Consider the following 17,374-nt stretch of genomic DNA (forward strand, 5'->3'; position numbering starts at 1 on the left):
AAATGAAAAAAAAATGTTTAAAAGTCAAATGTTTCACTTTAAGTTAAGCGTTTGGTTTGTTTATAATTTATTGGGACCTATTCTGTGAAAGAAACATAACTTTCTAAACTTAGTTCCTGCCAGCTGACTTTGTTCCAATGTTCCTTGCCTTTACAAGACTGACCAGGAATGTCTCCCATTCTTACTGCTTGGCATTGACAGGTGCTGCGAGAATTTACAGGTTGATACTCAACATGGTTTTGCTACATTGTGAATGCCAAGTCATCCTGCATGGAACTTTAATCTAGAACTTCTGGTTCAGAAGTAGAAATATTAACCAATACACAAAGATCTCTACTTTGACTACATTCAAAAGAACAGCAAAATAAAAACAATGGAGACAATTTGAAAAACAAAAGACCTAAAGAAACAAAAATCACTCATCCACCTGCTCCCCATAAAAGATTATAAAGTGTGAGCACCATTAACTACTTGCTATATTGAATTTCCATCACAAACTCTTACCACAAGAAAATGCAAGTTGTAATTCATACCACTCACTTTTATGGACAGCCATTTCTACCTACCATGCTTTTTAAATTGTTGAGGTATAAATTCTGCAGCAAATGCCCATCTGTCTAAGCCTTCAGGTGTTTCGTTCTCCTTCACTTCATCGACATCCTCGTCCAAGCGTGTGCCAGAGCATCTAGTATCCCTACCCAAGTTAGTGAAATTGGAGACAGCAGGTTCAGAGCCACGTCGACTCCAAGTACTTTTTGGTGTAGTTGAGTGGTTGGGAGGTTCAGCAGTATGGGAATGTTGGAACAATCTTCCTGGAGTTCTGTGAATAGCAGGAGCAGAGCTACGTCTATTTCTAGAGCAGTTTCTGCCAGCAGGATCACTAGATTCCATACCATGGTATCTCTGGGATGATTCTCCAACCCTCGGCTGAAGAGCAGGTTCAGAACCACGTCTGTTTCCGGATAACCATCCTGCAGCAGGTCGGATGTGCAGGTATCTAATAACAGATACATTATTGTACATTAATTCCCTTTAATACAACTGCATACAAAACTGCCATTGGGTTTCAAGCCCCATACCACTCAGTAATGACACATATAAATCAGTTTAACCAAACTACAATTATATAGAGCCCCCGCAGCACATTCCAAGAATAACAGTAACAATTGAAAGGGGAAGATATATTCACTTGGAGAACGGAACTTTTTTTTTTAAAAAAAGGCCATCAAAAATGTAGGCCAGAATAAAATTACCAGCACATTGCCCTAAACATTCAATCAAATCCAGCTTCAGAACACTTACTTCCTCCAATGAGAAACTACCTGAAAGCTAAGCAAGTCATACACATTGAATCGGGTAGCTATCATTGAACACATTTGATATGGTTGAGAGTTTATGGAATTTCAACTTCATTCAGAAGACGTCGGTATACCCATTTTAAGTTTGAATTACAACACTGTGGTAGTGTTCAAAGACAATAGGGATATCCCTATTGTACAGTCAGTACAGTTCTGGAAAATAAGTTTAAGAATTTCATCTGTGGGATGAGGGTTTCACTGACTGTGCCAGAATTTATTATCCATCCCTAGTTGCTCTCAAGATAGTGAGCTATCCTCTGGAATTACTATAATTACACCCAACAAAGTCGTCAGGGAGGAGTTCTTGGATTTTGATCAACAGTGGGAAAGAAAAGTGCTACGGTTCCAAGTCAGAATGGTGAGTGGCTTAGAGGGAAACCTGCAAGGGTGTCCACTGCATCTGCTGCCCTTGTCCGACTAGGTGGCAGAGGTTTAGTTTAGAAGGTGCTGTCCAAGGAGCCTTAGTACACAATGCCATTATTGTGATCTGGTGGAAAAGGAAATGGAACACCGTCAATCTAACAGGCTATTTTATACAGCGTACTATCAAGCTTCTGGAGTGTTGTTGGAACAGCACCCATCCAGGTAAGTGGGAAGTATTCCATCACATTCCTGATTTACGCCTTTAGATGACTGACACAGAAGTCGGGAGGAGAATTACACACCATGGAATTCCTACCCTCCAATCTGCTCTTGTAGCCACAGTATTAACATGATAGGTTCAGCTTAGTTTCTGGTCAACAGTAACCTTACAGGACTTTGATTGTGGGGGATTCAGTAATGGTTAACCACTGGATGTCAAGGGGTAATGGTTAGATTCTCTTTTAAAGACAGACAGTCATTGCGTGGTACTTCTATCGCATGGATGTCATTGTGACACCTGTCAGCCCAAACCTAGATACTACTGCCGCATTTAGACACTGACAGCTTCAGTATCTAGCATCATGAACAGTGTTTGTGAACATCCCCTATTCTGACCTTATGATGGGGAAAAAAAGATAATTGGTGAAAGTAGTTCAAAATGGTAGGATACAATATTAGTCAGATATGTAAAATGTTTCTGCATTAAGGTAGATACGTACTAGCTCAACCTAAAATGTTTCAGTCTGTACTGGAACTGTCCACCTTCAAATCACTTTTCCTGCTGGCACAGAATGCATATTAAATTTACAATACAGTCACTAATGCAAAATAAATATTCAACATGTGAAGCACAAAAGTATGCTTATGTAATAAAATTTTACATATGCAAACTTTAACAAAAAATAGGCCCAAAACAAACATTATGAATTTCTACAAGTGACCAAACAAACCTGCAATTGTTTCCATAGAAGCAAAATCCATTCAAATAGTGTTTGCAGATCTGGGACGACTTCAGCATAGAAAGGTCATGTGAATAATAGCAGCTATGTCCCCATTTGCAAACGCCACAGACAAAGTTTCTGGAAAACATCAATATGAAATATTGTGAAAATGTTGAAATGCATGTCAAGATTCTCAAGTTAATCTTCATTACTAGCCAATAACCCAACAAGATGAGTCAGAAAAACAGAGAGGACAATCAGAGGATTTATATGGACTCAAGATTGAAAAGGATGGCTTTCATTTGCTGTGGATTTTCTTTGGAGGATCTTTGAGACCTCACACAGCACATTCCAATTTTCTATAAGCCAAGTATTCCTACTACGAGAAATAAATAGTTAAAGGCTGTATAAATTACACAGTTAAGATTTCAACTTCCTATTACTACTTGTAAAGATTTCACAACTGAAAAAATTTTACTCCCATTTGCCAGCACTTGGCTCATATCCCTCTCAACCTTTCCTATTCATGTCGGAAATAACTAAAGAGCAACATGCCTATGTACAATTATTTTTCGTGCACAAACTAGAGAAAATGATATTACCTATTTATAGTTGCCACCCATTGCTGTCTCCAGGAAATCAGAATCCTTATTAAAAAAAATCAGTGGCTCCCATGTACCCACTGGTTCCTGTAACCCCATTTCAGTAAGTAATAACTTCAAACAACTATCTTCAGTTGCTTTTTAAAAGTCTCTTTATAAAGATCACAATCACAAACAAATTGAAAATATAACTGCATAGGAAATAAGCATTAAAAAAAGTCAAGCAGAGAAAACACATGCACAGACAACAAAAGACGTAGACAGTTTACAAAACACTGAAAGGAAGGCAAGGAAAGAGACATGCATCACAAGTGTCAAAATAAAAATGTTAATTACAGGAGAAGTACTGGAACCATACAACTGATAAGAGATGACAAAAGGACCTTACCACATGAATACCACTGGAAAGCAGGATAACATTCAGACAAATAAAATATCTTCACTGATTTGTTAAAGGTTTAAGAAAACCAGGGAGAGATTAAAAGGAATACCTGCACGAGTACAAAACATCAAAAATTAATTAGATAAAAACCTTAATCCATAAAAAGAAACTCAATTAAGACAGTGCAAAAGGAGGCCAAACAGCCCTTTGTGCCTAACTAACATACCTGCACCAGTTATACATTCAGATGTACAGAATGGAAATAGACCTGTCAGTCCAACTTGTCCATGCCAGATATCCTAAATTAATCTAGTCCCAATTGGCTCATATCCTTCTAAACTCTTCCTATTCATGTACCCATCCGGATTCCTTTTAAATGTTGCAATTATACCAGCCTCCACCACCTCCTTTGGGAGCTCATTCCATACACGAACCACCCTGTCCGTGAAAAAATTGCCCCTTTAGATCACTTTTAATTATTCTCTTCTCCCCTTAAACCTATGCCCTCTAGGTTTGGACACCGCCACCCTGGGGAAAAGATTTACTAGTCCATGCTCCTCATGACTTTATACATCTCTAGAAGGACACCCTCAGCCTCTGACACTCCACGGAAAATAGCCCCAGCCTGCTGAACCTCTCCATATAGCTCAAACCCTCCAACCCTGGCAACATCTTTGGGAGATCTTTTTGAACCCAGTCAGGTTTCACAATATCCTTCCTATAGAAGGGACACCAGAACTACACTGAGTATTCAGAGAGTTGCCTAACCAATATCCTGTACAGCTACATGATCTCCCAACTGCTATACTCTATGCACTGACCAATAAAGACAAGCATACCAAATACCACCTTCACTATCCTATCACCTACTTATTGACCTATTACCCAATATTTCCTAATTATTTGCTGAATAAAGTTCATTATATTAATTCTATAAACCCTTGATACTTCCCAAAAGATATTTTCTCTAATGGGAGAAGATATCCTGCATGCTCAGCGTTTTAAGGTAAAATTTTATTTTGAAAAATGTGAACAGATTAAAATTTCCACATATTCTTATTCTTATCCATTTAGTGTACTGCTTGTTAATTTCTGTTAATTGTAAACAGAATAACTAGCCCAAGATTTTCCATTACAACTGAAATGAGCCCTACTCTAGATACACCACAAATAGGTAAATATATACTCTTGAGCAGAGAAAATCCTGGAGTCTTTATAATATCTATGCTCATAAGCATCCCAGATAAAGACCAACAGACGTAGGAGCAGTAGTTAGGCCATTCAGCCCATCGAGACTGATCTGCCATTCAATCATGACTGATAAGTTTCGCATCCCCATTCTCCCTCTAACCCTTGAATCCCTTGGACAGTCAAGAACCTAACTCAGTCTTAAACAAAGACGTGACCTCCACAGCCTTCTGTGGCAGTGAATTCCATAGATTCACCTCTCTCTGCCTGAAGAATTTTCTCCTTATTGCCGTTCTAATTAAAATTAAACAAGCTAAATCAGAGGACAACTATTCTCTGGCAGGTTCCTCCACTGTAGACGGTTATGTTAATTCTGCAAACCAAAAACTAGCAATTTGTCAGATTGACTAGCTTAACTTCTGCCTGCAGAGTTCATTTGGAAACACTCCTGATCTCAGTAGTTCCAGCCACAATCTCTCTGGAGGCTACAAATTGTTTCACTGTAACTAGACCATTTCCCTTCAACATCCAATTATAATAGAACACTGTTCTGAACATTGACCAGACAGAACTGCTGCTGATGATATTCATGAATTTGTGGGCATGTTATGGACCAGGCCAGACCCGCTTAAAACATTAAGGTGGTAGCCCAGGGCCTAACATTTGTAGTTGTTTTAGGCAGATGTAGGGAAGAGAGAGCAAGAGCGAGAGAAAAAAAAATTTAGTTGCTCTAGCAGATGTAGGGCAGCCAGCCAGCAAGAGAGCATGCGAGAGCACGAGCAACGTTTCCAGTTGTTTTCGGCAGATGTAGCGTGGAGAGATGGAGCTGGCAAGTGAGCCAGAAACATCTGTTTAATCAGGGAACCTTTGTGACCCAGCAGCTTTAATCAGACTGATTGCTCAAACCAAAACCAAACCAGGAGAAAACCCTGAACTGGGAGAACCGGCCACTCCCCTTTTATGGTACAAGTGTTTTAAAAAACACCTAAAAGCCTTTTGATTGTTGCCTTAGGCAATATCTGTTAGCCATTAACAAAAGTCCCTAATCCCACTTAAATCGGAATCTCTGCCTTTTACAAACCCTCTTCAAAAACAAAAAAAAACCAAGGACAACATAACCTTCTTAAAGGATCACCTGTCTTCTTTACAAATAAAATGAACCAGAGGTATCCACAGATGGCTTCATTTTAAAACCTCAATCTTACACTGTTAGGACACTACAATACATATACATCACACCGACTATAACCATGTACTGATAAAGTGAGGACTACAGGTGCTGGAGATCAGAGTTGAAACATGTGGTGCTGGAAAAGCACAGCCAATCAGGCAGCATCAGAGGACAGTCAACGTTTCAGGCATAAGCCCTTCATTAGGAGTGAGACTTGAGGGCCATGGGGGCTGAGAGATAAATGGGAGTTGGGTTGGGAAGGTAGCTGGGGTATGCAATAGATATATGAAGGTGGGGGTGAAAGTGATAAGTTGGAGAGAAGGGTGGAGCAGACAGGTGGAAAGGAAAATGGATAGGTAGGACCGTTCAAGAGGGCAGTGCAGAGTTGGGAAATTGGGACTGGGATAGGTGAGGTGGGGTGGGGTGGGTTGGGGTGGGGAGGGGAGGGGAGAGGAGAGGAAATGGGGAACTCGTGAAATCATATTGATCCCATGTGGTTGGAGACATCTACTCAAACCAGACTCCCAAGGCTACCTAGATTACACTTCCTCCCACCTTTCCTCCTGTAAAAAAAAACTTAATCCCTTATTCCCAATTCCTCCGCCTCAACTGCTCTCAGGAGGACCAATTCCACCATAGAACATCCCAGATGGCCTCCTTCTTCAAAGACAGCAATTTCCCCTCCCACATAGTCAACGATGCCCTCCAGCAAGTCTCCACTTCCCACAGTTCCGCTCATGAACCAAACCCCTCTAACTGTAACAAGAACAGAACCCCCAGATCCTCACCTTACACCCACCAACCTCCGGATACACTGCATCATACTCCACCATTTCTGCCACCTACAAACAGACCCGACAAGAGAGATTTCCCTCCCCACCTCTATCTGCATTTCAAAAAGACCATTCCCTCCCAGACTCCCTTGTCAGGTCCACACCCCCTCCAACCCATCCCATCGCAAGAAGTGCAAAGCCTGCATCCACACCCCCCGGCCACCCCCCACCAGGCCCCATTCCATATCCAATAGAACTTTACCAGTACCCCTCATCTACTGCATCTGTTGTACCCTCTGTAGTGTCCTCTACATTAGGAAAATTGGACGCCAACTTGCAGATCGTTTCAGAGAACATCACTGGGATGCCCACACCAACCAACCCCCACCGCCCTGTCGCTGAACTAACTCCCCCTCCCACTCCTCCAAAGACACACAGGTCCTGGGCTTCCTCCGTAGCTAAACCCTAACCACCACCTGACGTCTGGAGCAAGAACGCCTCATTTTCAACCTCGAGACCCTCCAACCACACAGGAACAATGTGAATTTCACCAAATTTGCCCATTTCCCCTCTCCCCATCTCATTCCAGTGCCAGCCTCCCAAATCAGCACCTCCCTCATGAACGGTCCTACCTGTCCATCTTCCTTTCCACCTATCATCTATCACATTTCCAGCTACCTTCACCCAGCCAACCTTCTTTCATCTCAGCCCCCATGGCCCACAAGTCACATTCCTGATGAAGGGCTTCCACCCAAAACATCAATTCTCCAGCTCCTCGGATGCTGCCTGACAAGCTGTGCATTTCCAACACCGCACTCTTCAACTTCGAGGGACGAAGGGTCTGTACTGCGCTGTAATGTTCTAATGTTCTAACTATGACTGTGCACCAATACATTCTATTTTGATCCATTTACTCATGCCACCAAAAACCTCAGTTTCTCATCCAAGGCTTGACAATGCATCGGCAGTTGCATTTTCTTATCCTGCCACAATTTTCAAACTGAATGGCTGTGATAACAAGCTCCATCTAATCAGTATGGAATTTTTGTCCTTAAATTTCTCAAACTTCAATGGGTTTTGATCAGTACATACAAACGTCTCAGACATATTACTAATAATAAATGTTGAAGTGCCGACACCAAGTTTCAAGTCTCCTTCTCAACTGTCGAATATTTCTATATTTGACATAATACCAGATATATTTTTCTATCTTTTCATAGGTCTTCCTGTAAGAGCACAGCACTGACACCGCATCGATAGCCACCTTGAATGGCTTTGCATAATCAGGTATGGTTAATACTGAGGCAGTAGTTAACCCAGCTTTCATGCAGTCAAGTGCCTTCTAACAGTCTGCTATCCACTGAAACTTCTTGCCTTTCTTTAGTAACTCTGGAGGAGCTAAGCTGCTAAAATTTGGTATGAATTTCAAACAAAACCCACTCAATCCCAAGAATTGTAGTGCTGCTCTTTTTGTAGATTGTTAGGGAAACACCCCATTCATTACCTTTGCTTCTACCTTCTGTGGGGCCATTTGTCCAGGTCCAATAACATGGCCCAGCAACGTGAATTGGGCTTTGGCAAATTCATTCTTAGCAAGGTCTGCCTTCCGAAGTCGATTGAACAATTCCAATAAATGTTAGAGTCATAGGGATCAACAGAATGGAAACTGACCTTTTGATCCAACTCGTTCATGCCGAACTAAAATTAATCTAGTCCCATATGCCAGTAGTTAGCACATATCTCTAAACCTTTCCTGTTCATACACCCATCCAGATGCCTTTTAAACATTGCAAATGTACCAGCCTTCACCATTTCCCCTGGCAGCTCATTCCATACACACACCACACTGGTGAAAAAGTGGCCCGTTAGATCCCTTTTAAAATCTATCCCCTCTCACCCTAAACCTAAGCCCTCTAGTTCTGAACTCCCCCACCCCAGGGAAAAGACCTTTGCTATTTACTCTATCCAAGCCCCTCAATTTTCTAAAACAGCTATAATGTCATCCCTCAGCCTCTGACACTCTAGGGAAAACAGCCCCAGGCTATTCAGCCCTTTCCAATAACTCAAACACTGCAACCCTGGCAGTAGCCTTGTAAAATCTTTTCTAAACCTTTTGAAGTTTGACACCCATAGGAGGGTGACCAGAATTTCACAATATTCCAGAAGTGGCCTAACAAATGTCCTGTACAGCCACATGATCTGGGCGGCACAGTGGTTAGCACTGCTGCCTCACAGCGCCAGAGACCCGGGTTCAATTCCCGCTTCAGGCGACTGACTATGTGGAGTTTGCACATTCTCCCCGTGCCTCCATGGGTTTCCTCCGGGTGCTCCGGTTTCCTCCCACGGTCCAAAAATGTGCAGGTTCGTTGCATTGGCCATGCTAAATTGCCCATAGTGTTAGGTGTTGGGGGTAAATGTAGGGGATTGGGTCTGGGTGGGTTGCGCTTCGGCGTGGACTTGTTAGGCCGAAGGGCCTGTTTCCACACTAAGTAATCTAATCTAATGACCTCTCACTCCTATTCTCAATACTGACAATAGAGGAAAGCATACTAAATGCCTCAATCATTATCTTTCACTGTCCACTACACCTCCAATTTTGGTGTAATCTGCAAAACTTGCTAACTATACCTCTTATGTTCACATCCAAATCATTTATATAAATGATGAAATGCAGTGTTCCTAGCACTAATCCTTGTGACACACCACTGGTCACAGTCCTCCAGTCTGAAAAACAACCTCCATCATCACACAGTCTGTCTTCTGTCTTCGAGCCAGTTCTGCATCCAAATGGCTAGTTGCCCCTGTATTCCAGATGAGCTAACCTTGCTAACCAGTCTACCATGAGTAACCTTGTCAAACTCTTACTGAAGTCCATTTAGATCACGTCCACTGCTCTGTCATCAATCCTCTTTGAAGGAAATAACAAATAAAATCTATCCCTGATCAGCCCTTGCCTTTCTAAATACGTTTAAACCCAGTCCCTCAGGAATCCCTCCAACTACTTGCCCACCACTGAGGTCAGGTTCACTTGTTTATACTTCTCTGGCTTTCCCTTACCACCTTTCTTATATAGTGGCACCACTGTAGACAATCTCCAGTCTTCCAGCACCTCACCTGTGACTACTGGTGACAAATATCTCAGCAAGGAGCCTAGCAATCACCTCCCTAGCTTCCCACAGAGTTCTAGGGTACACCAGATCAGGTCCTGGGGATTTATCCCCCTTTACACATTTTAGTACGTCTAGTGCTTCCTCCTCGGTAATATGGAGAATTTAAGATGTTACCATCTATTGCCCCACATTCTGTATCTTCCATGTCCTTCTGCAGAGTAAACACTGATGCAAAATACTCGTTTAGTAATACCTCCATCTCTTGCAGTTCCATACGTAGGCTGCCTTGCTGATCTTTGAGGGGCCCGGTTCTCTCCCTAGTTCCCCTTTTGTTCTCAACGCAATTATAAAATCCCTATGGTCTCTGGTTTTGGCACCATTACTACGGGTGAGCTCTAATCACTGCAACTCACTTTGATTATGTCGACTTGGAGTATGTGTTCAATCTCTCTTTGAACCTGTGCCAATTTGAGGGTTGTCTATAAGGATCGTGCCCAATCAGAAAAGCAATTCCTATGTCTATATAATGCATAATTAAAATTAGTACTTCTCAGCTTATTTCCACACATCTTCCCATGTGATAGAATGACCTGAAAAAGTTATTACTATTTTCCCCTGGAAGGTAACTCAATTTATCCCAGTTTTTGACATCTTCCTCATTGGACAATCTAATTTGAGTGTATAATTCAGAATCCTCTGAACTTGGTTCTTCAGTGTTGTGACCAATAACACATTCTCTTTTGCTTTCCTTCCCTATCAAAATACCCTTTGAACATATTCACATGACACATTTTTCCCTATCTGAAGTTCTTATCAAATAGTTCACCTCACTCAACCTCCTTGACTTGATAAGATCCACTAAACCTTGCATTTAAAAGTTCACCTATCACTGGAACTGCATCTCAGACAGCAAAATTGCATGTCTTGATTTCGTGGCTGCCTCCTGTTTCATTGTATACTGTGATATTTTTTAAATGTTGTCTCAACAATTCCCCTGCTGTATTTAACCATCCCTAAAATTGACACAGTCCAAATATGCGGTCTCTGAATTCTGACTCAACAATTCGTGTACAAGATGATTAGGGGTTTAGATAGGGTCGACAGTGAGAATCTTTTTCCACGTATGGAGTCAGCTATTACAAGGGGGCATAGCTTTAAATTAAGGGGGGGTAGGTATAGGACAGATGTTAGGGGTAGGTTCTTTACTCAGCGAGTCGTAAGTTCATGGAATGCCCTGCCAGTAGCAGTGGTGGACTCTCCTTCATTATGGGCATTTAAATGTGCATTGGATAGGCATATAGAGGATAGTGGGCTAGTGTAGTTTAGGTGGGCTTGGATCGGCGCAACATCGAGGGCCAAAGGGCCTGTACTGCGCTGTATTCTTCTATGTTCTAATTTCTCCTTCATCAATTTTATTGGTCATCTCACCTCATGCCCAAAAACTAATTCAAATGGACTGAATTTGGTTGATTCATTTGTTGCATCTCAGATGGCAAAAATTAAATTGCTTTATCCCAATCAGCTGGATACACTGTACTTATAAGCCCTCAATGTGGTCTTCAATGTCTGATGCCAATTTTCTAGCACTCCATACAATTCAGTCAGATTTGAATTGTTTTATTCCTAAGGTGTCCATAACTTCCTTGAATAATTTTAAATGTAAACTTTGACCCTTGATCTGATGGTCTCTGTGGGTAGTCCATATCCAGTGAAAAATTTGAGTAACTCTTCTACAATCCCGTTAGCCTTGATATTCCTTAATGGAATGACCTCTGGAAATCTAATGGACACATCCATTATTGTTAACAAATACTGATTCCCATGTTTTCTTTTAGTTAGGGGTCCTAAACAGTCAATTAAAACTCCTGTAAAAGCTTTCTCAAATGCAGGAATGGGTATTAAAGGCACAGGTTTTATTACTGCCTGCGATTTTCCAATTACCTGACATGTATGGCAAAATTCATCCGCATTCTTATGCAGTCCAGGTATTTCCCACAACACCACCTTTCTATAACGCGCTGGTAACATGACTTGATGAACAACATCAGCCCATTTGTCATCTGCCTGATTATGTGATGGTCACCACTTCCTTGTTAAGACATTATTTGAGATAACAGCACTCAGGGAGACATTCAGATTCTTCTTCCAAGTATGCCTTTTTCACACAATTGCTTCAGTTTTTCATCTCTGTTGTAACGCTGTTAATTTCTACTTTATCATCCATCTGCTCCAGGTTTGTCTCAAGCAATTGATCAAACTTGGTCTCTGATAATTCCACGTCAACTTTCTGTACACTTTGATTTCTCCTCCTGTTTCAACTTTTGTGACCTTGTTACCACAGTCAGGAAAACTCCCAGGATATGCTTCCTGTAATACCTCCGTTACCTGATTTTCCACTGGCTTTTCAACCACAGTGGGCAGCACTCCTACCTGTGACCTAGCTATATCGTTAGCAAGGACAAATTGTATTCCAAGAGCTGAGAGTTCTTCCAATACTCCTACCACCACTTTTCCATTTTTCACTGGACACTAACCTCACTCTACATAGTTGTGCACTTGTCTCACCAAGAATTCCACTTACTACCACTTTTTCCAGCGAGAGTCCTTTAGAGGCACATGTTTTCTCATTTCTCAATATCGAAGATTAACACGATCCTCTCTCTCAATATTATAATCTTTTAACCTGCTGCTCCCAGCCTATGCAAGTAAACTTTACCTTTGCAGGTAAATGGTTTAAGAGGATCTGGCACTTCTTCCTTAAACAACCTGTGACCAGGTTGTACATTCTGCTGCAGCTTTTTAGCATCCACTGTGCTTTCCATTACCACTTCAACAAAAGTCACTGGCTTATCCAGTTTTCCTACATCCATCATCACAGTGCTTTTCCTAGCTCAACAACACTGATTTTATGTGGCCTACATCTATAGCAATGAAAACACCAGAACTTTTTAACTTCTCTTTACCCTTCATGGGTTTCCTTTTAACCCTGTAGTAAGTTATCCTTATGATATTCACCAAGATCTACCTTTCCCTTACCATGTGAGGATTTCTCTTTTCCCCAATTTCTATCCCTTACGGATAGAAATTTATGATGGAAGCCAAACTTTGATTTCTGAACCACCTCAGTCAGCCAATTCAACTGCTAATCTTGCAGTTTTAGCTCTCTGCTCTTCCACAAGAGTTCTCACTATCTCGAGTATTAAATGTCTGATCTCCTCCGAAATAATCGTTTCTCTAACAGTCATAGGTTTGCTCTATTTCTAATGCCCTTATCCAATCAAAATGACTTTGTTGATCCTTTCAAACTCAATGTAAGTTTGACCAGATTCTTAGATTCCTGGAACGTTGTCTGTAGGCTTCTGGGTGAAGCACATACACATTTAAGATGACTTTCTTCACCTCATATTCCCCATATACCTCCTCTGATAGTAATGCAAATACCTCACTAGCTCTACCAACAAGTTTTGTTTGTATCAAAAAAAAACCCACACGGTCACTGGCCACTTCATTTGTTTAGCCATCTTCTCAAATGAGATGAAAAAAGCTTCCACATCCTTCTTAACAAATATAGGCAATGCTTGAATTTGTTCAAAAAGGTCCCTACCAAGTGTTTGGCTATCATGGGTTTGCTCATCCTCACTAAGCTTACCTTCCGCTTTCAGCTCCATCTTTTTAAAGCAACTTTCCTGTCTAAGTGCCAACTTCTGAAGTTCAAACTCTTTCTTTTTATTCTGCTTTAAAATCATAATTCAAAATGCTTCATTTCTTTTTCTCTTTCTTTTGCCTCTAATTCAAGCTGCTTCATCTTCAATTGAAGTTTAGCCATTTCCAAGAGGTTCTCATGGCATTTCCAGCAAATTTCCAGCAAGTAACTACAGCTTTTTTTCCAAGAGACACAGGCAATTTTAACTCCAGCTTTTTGCCAATTCAGCAGCTTTTCCTTGTTCACCTTTTGTAAAACCGCTAAAGTCATTTCTTCCATCCCCAGAAAATTCTGTGACTGAAAGAGCCATTACTACACCAAGCACTGTTTAAACCAACCAAATTCAACACCCAGAACAGAAGACACTAACAGCTATCACTCACTACCTTTGGTGTCCAACAACCCTAACCCTAAATTGAAATCACAGAATAAATCCTGGATGACCACCTAATCTTATGGACCAGGCCAAAACCTCTCAAAAACGTCTCACAGCATCAGGGACAGGGGTTTGATTCCCACCTTGGATGACTGTCTGTGTGGAGCTTGCACATTCTCCCAGTGTTTGCGTGGGTTTCCTTTGCGTGCTCCGGTTTCCTAATCCAAAGATGTGCAGGTTAGGTGAATTGGCCATGCTAAAATTGCCCATAGTCGGGGTAAATATAATGTAAGTGAATGGATCTGGGTGGGATACTCTTCGGAAGGTCGGAGTGAACTTGTTGGGCTGAAGGGCCTGTTTCCATACTGTAGGGAATCTAATTTCAAGAAGGCAGCACAAACCCTAAATTGGCAGACATAGGCTGATATTCCAGGAGTGATGCAGCTGATCAATCCACTTGGCTTGAAGTAAAACAGAATTTATTTACACACTATTGAAATAAATACAAGCAAAAGAAAACAGAATTTAAAATTTAAAACAGGATTTTTTTTTTATTAATGACTTGGATGAGGGAGTCAAAGGGTGGGTAAGTAAATTTGCAGATGATACGAAGATTGGTGGAGTTGTGGATAGTGAGGAGGGCTGTTGTCTGCTGCAAAGGGACTTAGATATGATGGCAGAGCTGGGCTGAGGAGTGGCAGATGGAGTTCAGCCCTGCCAAGTGTGAGGTTGTCCATTTTGGAAAGACAAATAAGAATGCGGAATACAGGGTTAACGGTAGGGTTCTTAGTGAGGTGGAGGAACAGAGGGATCTTGGGGCCTATGTTCATAGATCTTTGAAAGTTGCCACTCAGGTGGATAGAGATTGTAAGAAGGCCTATGGTGTATTAGCATTCATTAGCAGAAGGATTGAATTCAAGAGTCGTGAAGTGATGTTGCAACTGTGCAGGACTTTGGTTCGGCTACATTTGGAGTACTGTGTGCAGTTCTGGTCGCCTCACTTTAGGAAAGATGTGGAAGCTTTGGAGAGGGTGCAGAGAAGATTTACCAGGATGTTGCCTGGAATGGAGAGGAAGTCGTACGAGGATAGGTTGAGAGTTCTCGGCCTTTTCTCGTTGGAACGGCGAAGGATGAGGGGTGACTTGATAGAGGTTTATAAGATGATCAGAGGAATAGATAGAGTAGACAGTCAGAAACTTTTTCCCCGGGTACAACAGAGTGTTACAAGGGGACATAAATTTAAGGTGAAGGGTGGAAGGTATAGGGGAGATGTCAGGGGTGGGTTCTTTACCCAAAGAGTGGTGGGGGGTGCCTGTGGGAGTGGTAGAGTCAGAATCTTTGGTGACCTTTAAGCGGCAATTGTAAAGGTACATGGATGGGTGCTTAAGCTAGGACAAATGTTCGGCACAACATCGTGGGCCGAAGGGCCTGTTCTGTGCTGTATTGTTCTATGTTCTAAAATAACACCTATTTGGAAACCCAACCAACATGATATCCCTACAACTTAATAAGGGAGCTGTTCCAATTTCCTGCAATATACCCATAAACACACCTCTTGGCAAAAAAGTAAATTCAAATACAGGATCTTTCACAAGCAACAGCCAGAAATATCTGTTGGATCAGGTAACCTTTGATCCCCAACGGCTTTGAACAAACTGCTTGCTAAAACAAAAAACAAACTAGGAAAAAACCTTGAACTGGGAGAAGTGGCCACTCCCCTTTTATTGTAGTGATTTTTTGAAAACCTAAAAGCCTTTTTTCTGATTGTTGCCTTTGTCAGTATCTGTTAGTCATTACTAAAGTTCCTTATCCCAAACAAAAATCGGAGCCTCTGCTTCTTGCAATTCCTTTTCAAAAAAGGAAGGACAAATTAACTTTGCTAAAGGAACAACATCGTCACAGGCCAACCAGATGTTAAACATGACTCCCTCAGTTCTATTCCCATGGAGAGATTAAATCCATTAGCCTTGTATCCAGGTAGAAATGCTATTTTTGACTCAAATCTCTCAACTAAGATGAGGACAGGCAACTTGACAAACAACTATTTACACCACCTCTCCAGGACTTGAAACTTGGTCTGTAAATTCAGAGAATGGTTGTTATTGTCATAATAAATACCTTTTCAGTTTCTTCAATTAAAAAAAAGATAATATTTCATTTGAGCGTTTACAAAAAAAGCTTTTTCAGAACAAGACATATGAAATTAAAGAAAATTTAAAAGCAGCGTTACCTGTGCCAAAACAAAGGCTTACACTTCGTGCACAGTTGTAATCGATGAGAAACAGATGGCAGCATTAAACAACAATTTGACAAGAGACTAAAACTAGCAATAAAGCTCAGGTTATCCTTTTTTAGGTTTGTGCAATCCCTAAACAATTGCAAATTTGTGTTTTTGATCCACTTTTCCTGGGTCCTTTTACAAGGCATATTCTTGACAATTCAGTAAATGGCGAAGATATGCAATTAGGAATCACCAGATTCCCAATTTTCAATGACAAGATTGATTAAAAAATGTAGACTGAAAATGCATTGTGAAACGATCTTTTAATCAAAATACTATTAAGAAAGTTTAGTTGTGAAATATGGGACTCAACCCTCGGATTAAAGAACATAGTTATCGAGACATAGAGATGTACAGCATGGAAACAGACCCTTCAGTCCAACCCATCCATGCTGATCAGACATCCCAACCCAACCTCGTTCCACCTGCCAGCACCCGGCCCATATCCCTCCAAACCCTTCCTATTCATATTCACATCCAAATGCCTTTTAAATGTTGCAATCATACCAGCCTCCACCACACCCTCTGGCAGCTCATTCCATACACGTACTATCCTCTGCGTGAAAAAGTTGCCCCTCAGGTCTCTTTTATATCTTTCCCCTCTCACTCTAAACCTATGCCCTCTAGTTCTGGACTCCCCGACCCCAGGGAAAAGACTTTGTCTATTTATCCTATCCATACCCCTCATAATTTTGTAAACCTCTATAAGGTCACCCCTCAGCCTCCGACGCTGCAGGGTAAACAGCCCCAGCCTGTCAGGCCTCTCCCTGTAGCTCAGATCCTCCAACCCTGACAACACCCTTATAAATCTTTACTGAATCCTTTCAAGTTTCACAACATCTTTCCGATTGGAAGGAGACCAGAATTGCACGCAATATTCCAACAGTGGCCCAACCAATGTCCAGTCTAGCCGCAACATCACCTCCCAACTCCTGTACTCAATACTCTGACCAATAAAGGAAAGCATACCAAACGCCGCCTTCACTATCCTATCTACCTTCACTATCCTATCCACTTTCAACGACCTATGAATCAAGGTCTCTTTGTTCAGCAACACTCCCTAGCACCTTACCATTAAGTGTATAAGTCCTGCTAAGATTTGCTTTCCCAAAATGCAGCACCTCGC

General features: G+C 41.5%; 1 protein-coding gene across 1 annotated transcript in view; it reads right to left on the minus strand.

Annotated features, from left to right (window-relative positions):
* Positions 1–17,374, minus strand: part of mkrn4 (makorin, ring finger protein, 4) — a 35,080-nt gene that overhangs the window by 13,429 nt on the left and 4,277 nt on the right. Inside the window, exons 2-3 of the mRNA XM_043716898.1 lie at positions 2,672–2,800; positions 567–997 (exon numbers count right to left, since the gene is read on the minus strand). Coding sequence (XP_043572833.1) covers positions 567–997; positions 2,672–2,800 — 560 coding nt within the window. The remainder of the gene's footprint in view (positions 1–566; positions 998–2,671; positions 2,801–17,374) is intronic.

The sequence above is a fragment of the Chiloscyllium plagiosum genome, chromosome 26 (genome assembly GCF_004010195.1).
Source record: "Chiloscyllium plagiosum isolate BGI_BamShark_2017 chromosome 26, ASM401019v2, whole genome shotgun sequence".
Classification (NCBI taxonomy): domain Eukaryota; kingdom Metazoa; phylum Chordata; class Chondrichthyes; order Orectolobiformes; family Hemiscylliidae; genus Chiloscyllium; species Chiloscyllium plagiosum.